The 20,000-nt window shown below is 40.5% G+C and overlaps 1 protein-coding gene across 1 annotated transcript in view; it reads left to right on the top strand.

The window, feature by feature from the left end:
* Nucleotides 1-9,917, top strand: part of dgkh (diacylglycerol kinase, eta) — a gene marked incomplete at both ends in the record, with an annotated part of 103,290 nt that extends 93,373 nt beyond the window's left edge. Inside the window, 3 exon segments of the mRNA XM_080037952.1 lie at nucleotides 2,751-2,856; nucleotides 6,541-6,671; nucleotides 9,831-9,917. Of these exon segments, the coding sequence (XP_079894078.1) occupies nucleotides 2,751-2,856; nucleotides 6,541-6,671; nucleotides 9,831-9,917 (324 nt within the window).
* Between the last annotated feature and the right edge of the window lie 10,083 nt (nucleotides 9,918-20,000).

Genomic DNA, 20,000 nt, shown 5'->3' with positions numbered 1-20,000 from the left:
CCGCTCCTGTGCTGCCTAGCAACCCTGATAGCTGCCAACGGAAACAGCCTTGTCAATGGAGGAAAAAAGAAAAAGAAGTTGCCTACCAGACGAAAAGAAAAAAAAGTACAAGAAAAAAAGAAAGGAAGATAAAAGTTAAGAAGATGGAGCAACACGTTGCTGTTTTGTTATTTTTTATTTTATTGTATGCCATCTCTGAAAAAAATGCAATGAATCATGGGATATGTTGGGCTGCGAAGGATACATCTGATGGTAAATGGTAAATGGACTTGACTTATATAGCTGATGCAGCCTTCAAAACCGTGAAACGAAGGGTGCATTTCTCGGCCGCATATGAGGAGCCTTGCAAGGAGCCTTGCAAATGGAACAACCTTTGCGTGCCGCTATGACGCAATCGGTCTTCAAATGCAGCCTTCGTAGACCGCAACCCCTGAATCGAGATACAGCCAACATCGCTGGCTTTCTGCAACATGTTCTGTAATGCTGCATTCATGGGCTCCTCAGATAGTCAGAGTTTCCGAGTTGGGATGTTATTTTTCCGACTTTGGGGTGTTCAAGTGCCGTTGAGTTTGAAAGTCAGAATGTTAATGTTGGTAGCAGTTAACAGAGTGAAATAGACTAGTGTTATTTATTAGAATTGAACACAACTGGTAGGGGTGGTAGGATCAGGATGGCCTAGAGGAAAGGTGGCCGACCAGTAACCACGAGGTCTCTGGTTCCTCCTCCCAGTAACCATGAGGTCTCTGGTTCCTCCTCCCAGTAACCATGAGGTCTCTGGTTCCTCCTCCCAGTAACCATGAGGTCTCTGGTTCCTCCTCCCAGTAACCATGAGGTCTCTGGTTCCTCCTCTCAGTAACCATGAGGTCTCTGGTTCCTCCTCCCAGTAACCATGAGGTCTCTGGTTCCTCCCAGTAACCATGAGGTCTCTGGTTCCTCCTCCCAGTAACCATGAGGTCTCTGGTTTCCTCCTCCCAGTAACCATGAGGTCTCTGGTTCCTCCTCCCAGTAACCATGAGGTCTCTGGTTTCCTCCTCCCAGTAACCATGAGGTCTCTGGTTCCTCCTCCCAGTAACCATGAGGTCTCTGGTTGGATCCCCGGCACCGGACAGGAGGGTGTTAGTTGTAAAACTAGCAGAGGCTGGTATTATGTCTGCGGTGCCCACCATCTCTACCATTGTGTCCTTGAGCAAGACACTTAACCCCAAACTGCTCCAGGGGCGCTGTACTATGGCTGACCCTGCGCTCTGACCCCCTCTGGAGTGTGGAAACTTGAGAGGGGAGATGAGGAAAGATGAATTTCAATGTAACCATCCATTGACTAATAAAGTAACTTAACTATAAAGTCAAGTGTAATGTTAGCGGAGTCACCAAAGTCTTTTCCATTCTTGTTCTGACTTGAGCAGACAAGATTTGACCAATCAGATTTGACTATTTAATTTCTTATTGGGGGACACTTTAACACTGTAGGAATTTGCACTGGGGAAACTCATTTTTCCTATGTTGTCCAAAAGCACATGAATGTATCGCATGTATGTGTTTCGCTGTATATCGCGGCTTCATGGTTACCGCTTGAGCTGAGTAAAGCTAAATGAAATGCTATAGGTTGACTGTGCTTATGTACACACACACACACACTCACACACACACACACACACACACACACACACACACACACACACACACACACACACACTCACACTCACACTCACACTCACTCACTCACTCACTCACTCACTCACTCACTCACTCACTCACTCACTCACTCACTCACTCACTCACTCACTCACTCACTCACTCACTCACTCACTCACTCACTCACTCACTCACTCACACACACACATACACACACAACATATTCTTATATTTTTTAAATGCAGCATATGTATGTCTTTTGCTATATACATATCATTGGCTTCATGGAAACACTTGAGCTGAGTAAAGGCCGAATTCCACCGGCTGCCTCTCCGGTCCTTCTCCGCTCCAGCACGGCAGTGGAGCTGTCAGGTTTTACTTTAGTCAGTGTGTGAGTTTACACCACGTCCGCTGCGCCGTCTCTCTGCTCCGCTGCTGCTCCAGCTGTCCGGTGAAATACACACTGCTTCTATTTCTGCCGGATGCCGGAGCTCACCGCATCAATTCAGCACAGAACACATCGAGATAGACAGGAACACAGGCGCCGACAAAACAATAAAACCTCCGGTTAATTTTCAAAATAAGACACTCGGTGTTCACTGCAGGTGACATTCTCAAAACAGAGACACATACGAGCATGTCCACTGTTCTTTTACTCGTTCGGATGGGAACAATAACCTTCCGTGCGTTCGTTGTTGTGTAAATACCATATAGGAGAATCATATTATCAAGAGCGATCGCCCGTCACTTTTATTACCGCGGGAACTCCTCGTTCTCGCGACTCCAGCTGTTCAGCGGAGCTGGCCGTGCCTGCTTTGAAAACGGAGCCGGTGGGTGTTGACGGACGTGGGCGCACGGAGCAAAACCGTTGGACACCGTACGCGCAGCCGGTGGAATTCCGGGATAAAGCTAAATGAAATGCTATTGGTTGACTGTGCTTATGTACACACTCACACACACACACACACACACACACACACACACACACACACACACACACACACACACACACACACACACACACACACACACACACTGTATATCTTTCGCTTCATTGTAACGCTTTGTCTGAGTAAAGCTAAGTGAAATGCTATAGGTTGACTGTGCTTATGTACCAGGACGTTTCCCTGGGTTACGGAAAGCGGAACAGCCGCAGCAGCATGTTCAGAATCGTTCCCAAGTTCAAGAAGGAGAAAGCGGCCAAGAAGACCAGCCCTCAGTCAGGTACGAAAAGGGGTTTAAATCCACCCCAAAAACAGGTTAAAGGCCTACTTCACCGGTGGAAATATGAAGGTGTATTGAACCCTGAGATCCTATGGAGTATAAATGTGCAAAAATCTTTGAAATCGGTTCATCCTAGCCTGAGAAAAGGCAGAAAGAGTGTTTTATGGTCTCACTGTCTCTAACCCCTATATTTTACTAATGTGACATCACACATGGTAAAAATGTAGGGTTGGGATTAACAGGACAGCTGGGCCAAGGGAAGACTGAGGGAAGAAAAACCTCATTCATTGTATTATAATAGTGATTTTATAATGATAGAACGCCGGCTCCGTATGGCTGAAGTGTTCCTTTAAGTAAGTCGAACTTGATAAATGCAGGGTTAATGTTACACTCTAGTAGTGAGCAGAAAATCCTGCTTAAAATGTGCTGTGGTCTGTGTGTGTCTCTCATATGCGACTGGGGATTTTCATTTACACGTTCAAAGTCAACATTTGGTTACATTACATCATTTGTTACTGTATTTTATTTAAATTCACCATCAAACAAAATAAAGGAAGAGTATTGGGGCCAAGGAAGAGGGAAAAATGAGACAAGGACATTTTTTTCCTTGTATGCACTTTAAAGCTGCAGTGTGTAGAATTTTGGGTTTTATTTCCTAGCAGATTTTGTAGAAAGTAATTACAATATCCATAAGTACATTTAATTTACATAATAGCTGAAAAAAATCTTTTAAATTATTATTTTTCCCTTAGACAGGGTCTCATATATGTCCATATTTCTGCATATTTTGGACCAAGGCCTAGTGCCGCCATCTTGAAAGTGTCATAGTTGGAATGTCATCAGGTGCATTGTTTAAAATTTAGAATTGTTCTTGTCCTTGAAGGCCACTGTAGCTTCTGTTATTATTCGAAAAGGGTTGGGGTTACCCAGGGAGCGTTGCATTCTAGAACTTTGTAGAACTTTCTTGATGATGTCATATTACACACTGCACCTTTAAGGAGCTCCGAGGATCTCTTCAGTTTGTGTTTATTCTAGCGTCCCCTTTGGACAAAATCGGTAGTTGTTTTACCCTCATAGGCCTTTCACACCGCAGCAAAATCGGAGCTAGTTCCAGGCTAGTCCGGAGCTAGAGCCAGTGTTTTGGTTTCACACCGCCAGAGAGCCGGCTCCGGCCTGTAAAAACCGGTTCAACTCATACCCCAGGATTGAGCAGGGTTTGAGGTAAGAACTGCTTGCGCCAGCGGCCGGGGGAGGGTTTATCCTGACCAACCAGACCAACTAAAACCTCATGCCCGCCATGTTTAAAAACACCGCTACTACGAGACGTAAACACAACATGATTACCGAACGTAGCGATCAATTTGACCGGCGAAAATACGCTGTGGGTTTAGTTTAGTTTGGTTTATTAATTTCGATTGAATATACATAGCATTGCATACTAATATCATAATTAGTTAAAAAAAAAAAAAAAAAAAAAAAAAAGTCCTATTCTAATTTTTTTCTCACCCCTTGCCCTGATACCCTACTCACCAACCCCGCCCACCTCCTCCCCCCACACCCACTCCCTCACATTCATGCTGTTACCATGGCTACAGAAGGTGCAAAATCAGGAGAAGAACAAGGCTGCACCAGTGGGGAAAGCAAAAAAAAAAAACAGCAATTTTGTTACATTTCAAACACTTAAAAGTCACATTTCTAGTTGACCAAAAAGCCCTTTCTAACTAGATGTCGCTGTATTAAAGGCCGACCTCACCGGTGGGAATATGAAGGTGTATTGAACTCTGAGATCCTAAGATCCTATGTAGTATAAATGTGCAAAAAAATAATTAAATCGGATCATCCTAGCCTGAGAAAAGGCAGAAAGAGTGTTTTATGGCCTCACTGTCTTAACCCTACTGTTTCCTTCTTGTGACATCACAGTAAGGTGGACAGCTGGGCCAAGGGAAGACTAAGGGAAGACTGAGGGAAGAAAAACCTCATTCATTATATTATAATAGTGATTTTATAATGATAGAACGCTGTTTCCGTATGGGTGAAGTATTCCTTTAAGTGGGTCTATACTGTATTTTTCTGCATAATAGGCTTAATAAGTAAAGGCCTATATACCAGCTGTATTTCCTACAGACTGCATCAGCGTTTTACCTCTTACAATTTCTCTGTGTTCTAATTGGTCGATGATATTGCATGTCCCGCCCCTCTGAGCCTTTCCTGGATCGCCATTGGCCACTGCCTTGTTCTGACCAACCCTTCAGCTGCTGCCACTCCTCGCTCTCCCTATTATTTCCTTCCACTTCATTTTTCTTCCATCTTTTCCTTCAATGATTCAACACATTTGTGACCATATATGAGGTTCTGTGTGTGTGTGTGTGTGTGTGGGTGTGTGTGTGTGTGCGTGCGTGCGTGTGTGTGTGTGTGTGTGTGTGTGTGTGTGTGTGTGTGTGTGTGTGTGTGTGTGCGTGCGTGCGTGCGTGCGTGCGTGCGTGCGTGCGTGCGTGCGTGCGTGCGTGCGTGCGTGCGTGCGTGCGTGCGTGCGTGTGTGTGATGACATATTTGCATACATCTGTTGTGAGAATAACCACAATGAATCAGGGCTGCAACTACGAATCGAAAACAAGAAAAAAAATTATTATTAAAATATTGGCAACAATTACGATTAACTTTTTATTTTTATTAAACTTTGTAATGTTTTATCTATATTCGATTCCTCAATTAATCAAGAAAAAAATATTGTCGACCAATTATTAGATTTTTTATTATTATTATTTTTTTTAAGATATTTTTTTGGGGCATTTTTATGCTTTATTGTGTAGAGACAGAGTTGAAATGTGGCAGAGAGGGGAGTGACATGCAGAGAACGACCGCGGGCTGGAATAGAACCCGGGTCCGCTGCTGGCCGAGGCCCATGGGGGGGGGGGACGCCCTACCAACTGAGCTAAGGGCGCCCTAATTATTGGATTTTTAAAACTACTCGTTAGTTGCAGCCCTATGATGAATGGGTAATGAAGTAATGTGGTGTGTGTGTGAGAGTTAGCCTACCAGTGAGGCATCCTGAGCCTCTCTCTGCTCCTTCCTCTCCGTGTGTGTGTGTGTGTGTGTTTGTGTGTGTTTCTGTCTGTCTGTCTATCCATGTGTGTCTGTCTATCCATGTGTTTCTGTGTGTATGTGTCTGTCTGTGTGTGTGTGTGTGTGTGTGTGTGTGTGTTTGTGTGTGTGTGTGTGTGTTTGTGTGTGTGTGTGTGTGTGTCTGTCTGTCTGCCTGTGCATGTCCGTGTTTGTGTGTGTATGTCCGTGTTTGTGTGTGTCTGTGTGTGTCTGCCTGTCTGTGTGTGTGTGTGCCTGTGTGCCTGTCTGTCTGTGTGTGTGTGTGCCTGTCTGTCTGTGTATGTCCGTGCCCGTGTGTGTGTCTATCCATGTGTGTGTGTGTGTGTGTGTCTGTGTATGCCCGTGTGTGTGTGTCTATCCATGTGTGTGTGTGTGTGTGTGTGTGTCTATCCATGTGTGTGTGTGTGTGTGTGTGTGTGTGTCTATCCATGTGTGTGTGTGTGCCTGTGTGTGTGTCTGTCTGTCTATCCATGTGTGTGTGTGTATGTGTGTGTGTCTGTCTGTCTATCCATGTGTGTGTGTATATGTGTGTGTGTCTGTCTATCCATGTGTGTGTGTGTGTGTGTGTGTGTGTGTGTGCAGTGGAGAGGTGGGGCCCAGACGAGGTGGGGGTGTGGTTGGAGCAGATGAGTCTGGGGGAATACAGAGACTCTTTCACCAGACACGACATCCGCGGCTCAGAACTGCTTCACCTGGAGAGACGGGACCTGAAGGTACACACACACACACACACACACACACACACACACACACACACACACACACACACATACACACACACACACAGGCAGACATGCAAAATATACGCACACACACACACACACACACATATGCAAAACATACGCACACACACACACACACATATGCAAAACATACGCGCACACACACATGCACATGCAAAATATACGCGCACACAAACGTACAGACACACAGGCAGACAGACAGACACACAGACAGACACACAGACAGACAGACACACACACACGGATAGACACATAGACACACACACACACACACACAGCCAGACACACATGGATAGACACACACACACACACATACACACACACACACACACACACACACACACACACACACACACACAGGTAGACAGACACACACACAAACACACATGCAAAACATACGCGCACACACACACACGCAGACAGACAGATGGATAAATAGACAGACACATGAATAGATAGACAGACAGACACACACACACACAGACTCACACACACACACACACACACACACACACACACACACACACACACACACACACACACACACACACCTGTTCCCACAACCCCTCCTCTATAAATCAAACTATCTATCTCCCGATCCCCTTCTCTGTTTTTCTGACTATATTTCCGAAGCTGTTTTTTAACCTGCATTGCTCTGCTTGGCTTTCTACTGTCTGACTGTTTGCTTGGTTTAATATATTTCGCTGTAACCCTCTAACACTGTGTATCTTTGTGTAGAATTTTGGGATTTTTTCATATCAGACTTGGTAGAAAATCATTTTAATATCCATAAGTACATTTAATTCAGTGTATAATAGCTGAAAAAAAAAGTTTGAATAATTTTTTTTCCCTCAGAAAGGGTCTCATATATGTCCATATTTCTGCATATTTTGGACCAAGGCCTAGTGCCGCCATCTTGAAAGTGTCATAGTTGGAATGTCATCAGGTGCATTGTTTAAAATTTAGAATTGTTCTTGTCCTTGAAGGCCACTGTAGCTTCTGTTATTATTCGAAAGGGTTGGGGTTACCCAGGGAGCGTTGCATTCTAGAAATTTGTAGAACTTTCTTGATGATGTCATATTACACACCGCACCTTTAATAAGAGGTATTCGATATATCATACATCTTTGGGCTGGTTGTAAAGGGAAGAAAGATGCAAAGTTAGGCAGAAAATTTTATAGTTATTGTGATATTTAAAACTGGCTTAGCTCAGTTACCCGTGGAACAGGAGACTGATGGTTTATGTCTCGTGTCTAATTAAATTGAACTACACTGATCACACTCACACTGTATGTTTGTTTTTAAAAATTTGTTCTGATATTTTTTGTCTTTGCGTGGTATTTTCTTTCTCAAACTCTAGGTGTGTTACTCATGTCTATGGTGTTTACTGTTGCACTGTTGCCACCGACAAAATAATCATTGAGACTCATGATGTGACTAAATGGAACGCCCCCCCCCCCCCAAAAAAAAAAAACTAAACAAAAAAAATTGTATTGGACGTTTGGAATGCTGTTGAATGTTGTTGTGTTCTTAAACATTGTGAGGAGTGATATTTCTCCTGTTGCCTGTTGCACACACACACACACACACACACACACACACACACACACACACACACACACCCACACACACACACACACGCACACACACACACACACACACACACACACACACACACAGAGGAAGGCAGCCCCTGATTGGTTCATGTTAGATTGACGACTAGATGAACCAATCAGAAGCTGCCTTCCACTATAAGGGACAAACGTCAGGTTAGAACGCAAGCCCTGATTGGCTTAGGGCATTTTTGACCTGCTCATACCCCACAGAGATTGTAGAAAAGGCCAGATTGATCTGTCAAAGTCAAAGGTTGCGTTCCGAATCGCATACTTTCTACTATATAGTATGTAGAAAAAAGATTTAGTATGTCCCGATTCTTGTGGCCAGATTTAGGATGGTTAGAAGTACCCGGATTTCATACTTCATGTGGCCAAGATTGTTAGTGTTGAAAACTGCATCCTATTTGGGCGATTCTGACCCACAATCCAGTGCGCACGTGAAGTGACGTCACATTGACGAAGCCTCCATATGAAAACAAACGGCGATGCGACGGATATAAAAGCAAGAGGCAAGATCAAGGCGCAATGTTATGATGAAATAAGAGAGTAAAAGTATGTCCCAATAGTATGCCTACTGCATCCTAACTAGATTATGTTTATCGTCGGATGTAGTATGTAGAATAGAAAAAAGAAAGAGTATGCGATTCGGAACGCAACCAAAGTCAAATGTATTTCTATAGCACATTTAAAAACAGCATCAGATGACCAAAGTTCTGTACAAGACACAATACAAAACAACATATAAGATACATGAGGAAAGGGAGGAGTGTCAAAGTCTCAACTTGTGTTAAAGGCCAATGCAACAAAAAGTGATTCTTCAGCAACGTTTTAAAAGTTATGGGGCGACTGTGGCTCAGTTGGTAGAGCGGGGTATGATCAAAAGGTTGGCGGTTCGATCCCCGCCCTGCCACCTGTGTCATAGTTGTTGTGTCCTTGGGCAAGACACTTCACCCACCTTGCCTCGTGTGAATGTCGATAGTTAGCCTGCTGTCGGTGTGTGAATGGTAACGTGTAAATGGGAACAGGTCTCCCTTGCAAAAGAGTCTTCGGACTCAATGGGATTTACCTGTAGAAATAAAGATAAAAAAAAAAATGGTCAACTTAACAGGGATCCAGATTTGTGGGAGAGAATTGAATTTAAAAAAGCTCACAACAGTCTGCTCTCACCAAGGCTAAAGAGTCCCAATATTTGGACAGCCTTTAAAGGGCATACAGCTCCGGAAAAAAATAAAGAGACCAGTCTGGATTTGTCTTCAAATCTTCATCTCTACATAACTTATTGAAAAAGCTCTTTAATGACCAAAAAATGTATTGTGAATTTGGTAGAAATGTTGTCAGTAGTTTATATTATAAAACCAAAATGTTCATTCTACTCAAACATATGCCTGTAAATAGTAAAAACGAGAGACACTGAACATTTGGAGTGGTCTCTTCATTTTTTCCAGAGCAGTATATTCCCTAAAGTCCCTATTTGTGTGTTTTTAAATGTGTTAATTTTTCTTATTTATTTCAGGATCTGGGGATATCGAAAGTGGGTCATATGAAGAGAATTCTCCAGGGAACTAAAGACCTCGCCAAGGCTTCAATGGTTGACCTGTAAAGCCTCCGGATTGATGCAAAACGCTACCGGTGCGAATTTGGGACGAAAAAACTAACTTTTTCCGCCCCTTTTTAGACCTATGGAATAGTCCTGGAGCACCATAGACAGTAGTAGGAGAAAATGCTGTTTTTGAATAGAGCTGGATTTGGAATATCCCTCGTCTAAGAAAAGCTTTCGAAAATGTTGTTAACGAGATACTTCTGTTAAGTCCGCGAGAGTTTTTGGTGCCAAATTGACGGTTCGGGACAGAAGACTACAGAGAAATGCAACACAGGAAGTCCTCATGGATGTTTGGACTACAAGAAACTTGGACTACAAATAAATAGAACTACAGAATGAAGCCATTTCTAATTTCAATTCATAATAGCACACAATCAGGTATGCAACGCAACTATTCACTATACTGTCGAAAGATTACTTTTTTTTCCGACTGAGTTTTTTCGACAAACTAGTAGCAAAACAAGGGACTTCCATAAGTGTGGGTTTAAGTGTCTGTGGTAAAGGGTGATTTTCGCGGGACCCCTGCCTCATATAAAAGAGCTGCAAATGCATTGAAATGGCCTAAAAAAAAGGGTCGTTTTAGCAGTTTTTTTTTTGAGAGTGGAAAGAGGAGATTTTGAAATTGTTACATCACAGTCTAGGTTGGTGTGTGGTGTCTGAAAACAGTGGGATACTGTCGCATGCTATGCTTGCTCTTGACTTTAGATATCTTTAATTGCATGATTAGTGTCTTGATTTTATCGTGTGTGTGCGTGTGTGTGTGTGCGTGTGCGTGGGCGCACGTGTGTGTGTGTGTGTGTGTGTGTGTGTGTGTGTGTGTGTGTGCGAAATAACACTTGAACAAGTTTTAACGTGACTTAAAGTATTACGATGCCATTTGTTACTACTGAACGCATCCTATTTTTTTATTTGGTCTAACAAATTTAATAAAACTTTTTTTTTCTAGTTTTTAATTTGTTATTATTTTTATTTTTTTTGCATGATAATGGTGTGCCCAAAATCGGTGTCAAGTGCCATATTTTTTTTTTTTTTTTTTTTTGTAAAAAGTAGACATTTATTGGTAGAGATAACCATTTTTTTGTTAACGGTATGAATATATGGAATTAATATCTTAGTTGACATGTACCAAAGTGAATGTCTAAGAAAATTCAGAACACTCCTCTTATTAATTCAATAGGCCAGTAGGTCTTAAAGGTATAGTGTGTAACTTCTGTCGCCCCCTATGAGGAATTCTGAGTAAATACAACAACACTGTCGGTGCATCGCCATCTACATGAGGTAAAGCCTTCAGTGATGGCACATGGATTTTATACCTTCTGCTGTACGTCCAGGTTTTTTTCTTATAGCAGTAGAATCAACAACTGAAACATGTCTTGGGCTCTTCTTGGGATTTTTCTTGAGCTCCTGCACCAGTGTCAGGAGAGGGAGGTGGGGGGGACACCAGTTTGTAAACGCTGCCATACTGAGAAATACAGAAAGAGAGAGTTTTTGTGGAGCTGATAATAGGCTTAATCAAGTTTGCATCAACTCGTTTGGACGATGGCTTTAATGTAACCGACATTCATTTATATGTAAAAGTTACGCGCTATAGCTTTAACTCCATTTTAAAGGTTGCAAAATGATTTGTTTTAGTCGGGAAAAGCTGTAGGGTTGTTGAATTACATTTTTTTTCTTAAAGGAATTATTTAAACGGCACTTTTTACCTCTTGTTTTATGCGAGTTCAAACACTCATATCACGACATAGAATTAAACATTTCACCTCAACTTTTTAACTTTTAGCTAAATTTAATTTAACACCGTGTTTGAAGTCGCTACGAGGAACTTTTAAATATTTCTGAAACAGTCTAAATTTTTCCTCTGATGATCATGTATTACATGGAACAGCAAACGAGACCATCAGTGCAAAGAATGCTATTAGTATATAGTTTTTCTTTAATGCCTTTGTCATGGGTATACGCTCACCCAGGAACAACAGCTTGCGTGGTAAAAACACTACCGCTTTTTGTCCAAAGGGGGGGCGCTAGAATTAACACACACTAAAAGTTCCTCGGAGCACCTTTTAAAATGTCACACTAATGAGATTAATAGGAGTTAGATATCGGTTTTTAAATATGTTCTAAAGCAGTTGATCTGCGTCCTGCAAAAAAGCGTTGTTCATGTGCAGCTTCTTAGGTTTTTCAAAATAAAAGTGCGACGTTTGAAAGAAAGAAACACTAACTTTACATTTTAAGACGTCTGGCATTACAGGGTATATTTCTACATGTGATGCTAAGTTTGTACATAATATAATATATATATATATATATATAAGTATATATGCACTGTATATACAGTATACCAGTGTATGCAAACAATGTTTGTAAGTAAGTGTTAATGTACTTCTATAATGCATTTGTAGATGGCTGATATTGGCATGCGTTTGTGTCAACAGCTTACACATTTTAATTGTGTATATTACACCGTGTTAATGTGTGTGTTATGGTTGGACTTCCTTCGTATATGGACGATAATAACGCTGTTGTATTTTAATATGGTGCAATATTTTATCTCTCCAGCGTCTTGTTTTTTTTGATACTGTCTTTGCAGCTTTTTTTCCGATATGATATTTTTCGGAGTGGGGATGGGAAAAAATTGGAGAGATTTTTTTTTTTGTATGTACTTCTTCTTAAAATTTTGAGGAAGATTAGATTTTAAATTTTTAAAAGTTAAAAGTTATAGACCCGATAGATAGATAGACAGACAGATAAACAGACAGATAGACAGACAGACAGACAGACAGATAGATAGATAGATAGACAGACAGATAGGTAGACAGACAGACAGACAAGATTTTTACCTATAAACTCTTCTTAAAAACTAACATTTCTTCCAGCGATATTCACTAGTTTGTAGTTTTTGCTCCTTCGTGCTTCCAATTGATACAAAACTAAAAGTGAATGGGTGTAGAGTGGGCAGACATGACTGTGTGTGTGTGTGTGTGTGTGCGTGTGTGTGTGTGTGTGTGTGTGTGTGTGTGTGTGTTTAGGGTGTTTCTACTACTACAACAGTGGCAAATTGTAACCTTATTATCAGCAATTGTACACTTAACTATTGCCAACGTTTCATCATGTAATTTCAATACAATTTTAGTTGTGCCCCTTTGGAGAATAAAGGCCTTTGCACACCGGGCGCGTTTTATTCGTGCGATTAATCCGTTAATTAACGAACGTATACAGAGTCAATAAAAGCCTCCACACCAGCGCCGTCATTTCGCATCGCGAATTTGCGCTTTTTATTTTTTCGAACTGAGTTCGATTTTTCTAGGACGTCGCTTCTAAAGTGGGACGCGACAAAATTCACATTTCAAAACATTCGCTTTTACGTTGCGTTTATTCGCGTCGCGCCCGGTGTGCAAAGGCCTTAACTTGTTGTATGTACATTATGGCCTCAAATGTGACTTTTTTAATTTTAATTTTAATTTATTAATTTTAATTTTTTAATTTCCTTATTTTTATTTTTTAAGTTTTTTTATTTTATTTTATTTTATTTTATTTTATTTTATTTTATTTTATTTTAAGTTTTTTTGGGCTAAAATTGTAACATTTGCACAATTTATTCAATTTCACGATTCACCAACTGTTCCCTAAGTAATAGTAACATCAGAATAATCAGAAGGTTATTACGTTAATCAGTCACCAGGGGGCGAGCTATAACATATGTCACATTTTTACAGTCCCTTAAACAGTGTCAACAAGAAAAAAAATTACAATTGCATATACCAGCAAAAGTCAGCTGTGTTTAGCATACTGTAGTGTTGCCCTTTTGTGTATCAAGCAATGCATTACTACAGGTTTTGATAAGGCTAAAAAATAAAATTCTAATCAAAAATACTTTAAAATATGGCCTAAAATTCATCCTGCTACTCATAGCCAAAGATAGGTGATAGTCAATTGTATTGCACCTATACTAGACATAGCTTTTCCTTCTATTCATTTGCTAAATAAGATTAATTCAACTATTTATACACAGTTGGCCTTATGCTAGCAAGAATCCTGGATATTAAGGTGTTTGCCAGTTAGTTTGTGCTTTTAAATTGAGCTATACTGTGCTGCCTTGTTACTGCGATGCTCTTAAAAATTGGCCTCACAACAACAAATCACAAATGCCCATTCACTTCTACTGTAGCAGTTCCCGAGCTGTGTGTGTCTTATCGTGTGTGTTTAGGGTTGGGACGATATGAGAATGTTACGTCAAGATTATCCTGGCTAAAATTTGAAAATAATTTTGATTCATGATAATCAAAAAAATTTTAAACTAAAAAAAAAAAATAATAATCTCTGAAATATATTGGAGTCATTTTGCATTTAATTAAAAAACAACCATTTTATTGTCTCACAGTAAGTTCCTAAATTATTATTTTTTTGACTGAAAAAGAGTCAACATATCTTAGTAAATTCACTTTTTTGTGTGTGAGAGTGAGAGATAAAATTGACAAGCCGAGCCTTCAGCTACGGTGACAGCTTTCAGGTCTGGGATTTAGGAATGACTGGGAAGAAGCAGCGCCCCCTTCAGGAAACTTCAAATTATTCTAAATAAATCAAGAAATCAACATGGGACTGAATGAGTGACAGTGACAGCCTTTTCAAGTCATTCATGAATATCCCAGTCATTCAAATTCCCCTTAATCAACGTATCGCAAGTTCTATTAATCAAGATTCACTATACTTTTAGGGGGCGCCCTTAGCTCAGTTGGTAGGACGTCACCCCCCCTTGGGCCTCGGCCAGCAGCGGACCCGGGTTCGATTCCAGCCCGCGGTCGATCTCTGCATGTCACTCCCCTCTCTGCCCCATTTCAACTCTGTCTCTACACTATCAATAAAGCATAAAAATGCCCAAAAAAAATCTTGATTCACTATACAAATCTCATAACGTCCCATCCCTACTCATGCATCTGTTATCTGTGTGTCCAAAAGTGTCTGCCAGGGGGCTTTCCGAAAATCTCAAATCGGAAGTATTTTGGGCCCCCGACTCCAAACGAGAGAATTTCTTGCACCTTTTTCCATACTTAAAAATTGAATTTTCTTTCACTTTTGCCCTTTTGCTCTGTGTTTCCAATAGTCTGTAAATACATGCTGCAAACTGCCTGGTTTATTAAACAAACCGAACGAAACCCGTGCAAGGAATTATAAAATAAAAACGACAATATCACGTTTTTTTGTTTTTTTTTAGACGTTTTTCCTAATGGGAGAAAGAGTGAGATTCATTGGTTTACATTTTGTTTACAATGGCACAGTTTTAATTTGTTAGAAATATATAAAGTTTTTAGCTATTAAAGGAGAAGTAAGTGATATTTGGTTCCTTTTAGCCATAACTTCCACACACACACTCACACACACACACACACACACACACACACACACACACACACACACACACACACACACACACACACACACTCACAGCAGTTAGCAGTCCCCTCCCCTCGTCCCTACGTCACCACCACATGAACACACAGCCGTCTTCATCAGATAGTGATAGTGCCGCGATGGAGAGCAGCGAGTCATCGTTCACGGGGCACAGAGACCCCGCCCACTTTATAGCGCTCTGTCTCCTGATTGGATAAAAAACGAGCGGGATACTCAAAATTTTAACCTGCCGATTACTGCAAAGCTGAATGACTGGGAGACCTGTGTTATGAACTGCGCATACTGGTTAAGTGATTGCTGTATGCATATAGATAGTTAACACTTAAAAATATCACTTACTTTCTCCTTTTAAGAATATTTGCATATTTATTGCCTAAGGTTTAAAACTAACATGGATGTGTATAATTGTGTTCTACTCACATTTGGAATTTAGGGCCGGTTTCACAGACATGGATTAAGCCTAGTTCTTGACTAAATTGTACTTTCAATGGACAATCTCCATTCAAAACTCCATTTAGTCCAGGGCTAGGCTTAATCCATGTCTGTGAAACCGGCCCATAATGTTACAGTCTTCACTTATGTGTTAATATTTGGATGATTTTTGTTTAAAAAAAAAAAAAAAAAAAAAAGTAGTTGATCATTTGTTGACGACTGCTATCTATATAAGTGACTGTTTTTCTGTGCCTTTTTAACGTTAGAAAATGCATGGTTAACTATTTATTACGATTTGGAAGTCACCTCCCGAGATGTGTATTTTTGTATTATTGAAATAAATAAAAATCAATGGTTGCCGCTTTTTGTTTGTACATTTTTAAAGGTTGCCTTTCAACGATAAGGCTACCGATTCATATCTCTCTTCTTCAATAAAAACAAATACATATGCAGCGTGTTTTTGTGCCTTGTTCTGTGTTTGATTTCAACGCAAATAAAGCTATAGTGCGTAGCTTGTGTTGCCACTCATGAGGAATTCTGAGTAATTACAACAACACTGTCGGTGTTTCATCTACATGAGGTAAAGCCTTCAGTGATGGCACATGGATTTTATACCTTCTGCTGTACGTCTAGGTTTTTTTTTTCAGCAGTAGAATCAACAACTGAAACATTTCTTAGGCTCTTCTTGGCGATTTTTCTTAAGCTCCGAACAATTATTCTTAAAAACCATAGGCTATACATTTTTAGAAAACAGTTTGACATTTTTTTTTAGGGAGGATAATACAGCTCTAGAAAAAATTAAGAGACCACTCCAAATGTTCAGTGTCTCTCCTTTTACTATTCATAGGCATATGTTTGAGTAGAATGAACATTTTGGTTTTATAATATAAACTACTGACAACATTTCTACCTAATTCCAATACATTTTTGTCATGAAGAGCATGTTCAATAAGTTATGTAGAGATGAAGATTGAAGAAAAATCCAGACTGGTCTCTTAATTTTTTCCAGAGCTGTATTTTTCCACTTTAGGTCAAATTTGAAGGCTTTGCAGAAGTTAAGAGACCCACCTCAGTCGTAGGGCAGAACACACACACACACACACACACACACACACACACACACACACACACACACACACACACACACACACACACACACACACACACACACACACACAACAAAGCTTGACTACACTCAAGTCACCCAAGTCCAATCCCCTACAAGGCAAAATAATACAGCATTTGCCTTTCAATGTAGAATTCCTTATGGAAATGTGACATGAACAAATCTATTGTGCAGAGTTCATTACATACAGTTATGAATTAGTCGCGGTAAACAAATGACAGTGTACTTTACTGTTATTTTAAAAGTTTAAAAAAACCAAACGTTGAATAGCTGCATTGTGACTTTAGGCCGCGGGCTTTCTGTGACATGTGGACTTCATTTGGAACAAACACATCCCCGAGCTATTATCTACATCCTCCTAGTATGCAGTTATTTTTTTACCTCTTTTTTTTTTAACCTTTATTTATACAGGTATATCCCATTGTGTCCGAAAACTCATTTGCAAGGGAGACCTGTTCCCATTTACACGTTACCATTCACACACTCATTCAACATTCACACGAGGCAAGGTGGGTGAAGGGTCTTGCCCAAGGACACAACAACTATGACACAGGTGGCAGGGCGGGGATCGAACCTCCAACCCTTTGATCATCGGCCGACCCGCTCTACCAACTGAGCCACAGTCGCTCTTGCTTTATACAAATGTAAACACTCATATCATATCATGACATAACATTAACATTTCAACTCAACTTGTTAACTTTTAGCTAAATTAAGTTCATCACAGTTTTTAAAGGTGCTACGAGGAACTGCTAAATATTTCTGAAACAGTCTAATTTTTTCACTCTGATGATCATAAATTACATGTAACAGCAAACGAGACCATCAGTGCAAAAGAATGCTATTTTTGTGCAGTTCATTTGGAACAGACACATCCCCGAGCTATTATCTCTCTACATCCTCTGAGAAAACTAAAAAATGTTCTCATGGCTGTATGCACTTTTTTATAGACATAACACCATCTAATTCAGAGAGACCCTTTTCTTACAGTCAGTAGGTGACTATACCGCCACTTTTTCTCTACAAGAAGCACGAAATTAATAAATAAAATCACGAAAATATCCACTGGTTTATAATAATAATAATGGATTGGATTTATATAGCGCTTTTCAAGGCACTCAAAGACACTTTACAGGGTTCCAGGTTCCATTCATTCACACACAGTCATACTGGTGGTGGTAAACTACCATAGTAGCCACAGCTACTGACGGAAGCGTGGCTCCCATTCAGCGCCAACGGCCCCTCCGACCACCACCTCAAACATACAGCAGTCATACACATTCACTCGAGGCAAGGTGGGTGAAGTGTCTTGCCCAAGGACACAACAACCATGACACTGGTGGCAGAGCTGGAATGGAACCGCCAACCCTTGGATCATTGGCCGACCCGCTTAACCACCTGAGCCACGGTTGCCCCAAATTTATATATTGTGACTTATTGGTTTGTCTACAGTCAACTACTGTATAGTTACCGGGTTTTGTGTTTAAATTTAATTTGTTTACTGCTTGTGCCCTGAAAAATAAATAATCTAGTTTTAATGTGTTCGCCCCTTTGTTTACACACCAGTTTACAGATCCTAGGCCTAGATTTCTCTGAGATGCATTGGTTAGGAGGACGGACGCAATCTACATGAAAAAGAAGAACTGAAAATGTCTGGGATGGTAAGGAAATAAAACTGTTTGGTAAACCATTTAGGATCGAGTTATTAACCCATTCAAGTAATGGTTCACATATCATTATTATTATTTTTTTTTTTAGATAATTTTTTTGGCATTTTTATGCTTTATTGATAGTGTAGAGACAGAGTTGAAATGGGGCAGAGAGGGGAGTGACATGCAGAGAACGACCGCGGGCTGGAATCGAACTCGGGTCCGCTGCTGGCCGAGGCCCATGGGGGGGGGGGGACACCCTACCAACTGAGCTAAGGGCGCCCCAGTTCACATATTTTTGATTATTTACGCAACAACAACAACAATAACAATGTTCTTTTTAACAGGCCAAACAGCTAGACAGTATTAACCTTCACCAAATGGGCCGGATGTCAACAACTTGCTAGAAGACAACGACCCCTATCACACACACACACACACACACACACACACACACACACACACACACACACACACACACTCTCACTCACTCACACACACACACACACACACACACACACACACACACACACACATACACCATCCCCCATCCATGATCCTACCAACATAATAAACATCTGTAGCCTCTCTACTGGGTTCCCGCGAGACCCCAAGAATAAACTAATGGGAAAAACATGTCCGCGCAATAACACATCTGTGCAATAATTTGACTGTGCATGTAACTTCAATATTATTCCAGCATTAAAGGTGCAGTGTGTAATATGACATCATCAAGTAAGTTCTACAAAGTTCTAGAATGCAACACTCCCTGGGTAACCCCAACCCTTTTGAATAATAACAGAAGCTACAGTGGCCTTCAAGGACAAGAACAATTCTAAATTTTAAACAATGCACCTGATGACATTCCAACTATGACACTTTCAAGATGGCTGCACTAGGCCTTGGTCCAAGATATGCAGAAATATGGACATATATGAGACCCTTTCTAAGGGAAAAATAAATAATTCAAAACGTTTTGTTCAGCTATTATGCACTAAATTAAATGCACTTATGGATATTATAATTACTTTCTACAAAATCTGCTAGGAAATAAAACCCAAAATTCTACACACTGCAGGTTTAAATTGCTGTTGCCATATTATTGATATTGTACTTAGTGATGCAAATATTTTTATACATTTCATATTTCAGATATGATCCTGTCCTATTGTGATTTATTGTGCTTACATATTGTTATTAAATGTACTTACTAAGTTCTTATTCCTATATATATAACTATTCTTTTTTTATTTATTTTTTTATATTTTTTTGGCATTTTTATGCTTTATTGATAGTGTAGAGACAGAGTTGAAATGGGGCAGAGAGGGGAGTGACATGCAGAGAACGACCGCGGGCTGGAATCGAACCCGGGTCTGCTGCTGGCCGAGGCCCATGGGGGGGACGCCCTACCAACTGAGCTAAGGGCTATATAACTATTCTACCTTCTTTTATTAGTCGGACTATAGCCTA

This window comes from Ammodytes marinus, assembly GCF_949987685.1.
Source record: "Ammodytes marinus genome assembly, chromosome: 12".
NCBI classification, from domain to species: Eukaryota; Metazoa; Chordata; class Actinopteri; order Uranoscopiformes; family Ammodytidae; genus Ammodytes; species Ammodytes marinus.
This window is presented reverse-complemented; position numbering and strand designations above follow the sequence as displayed.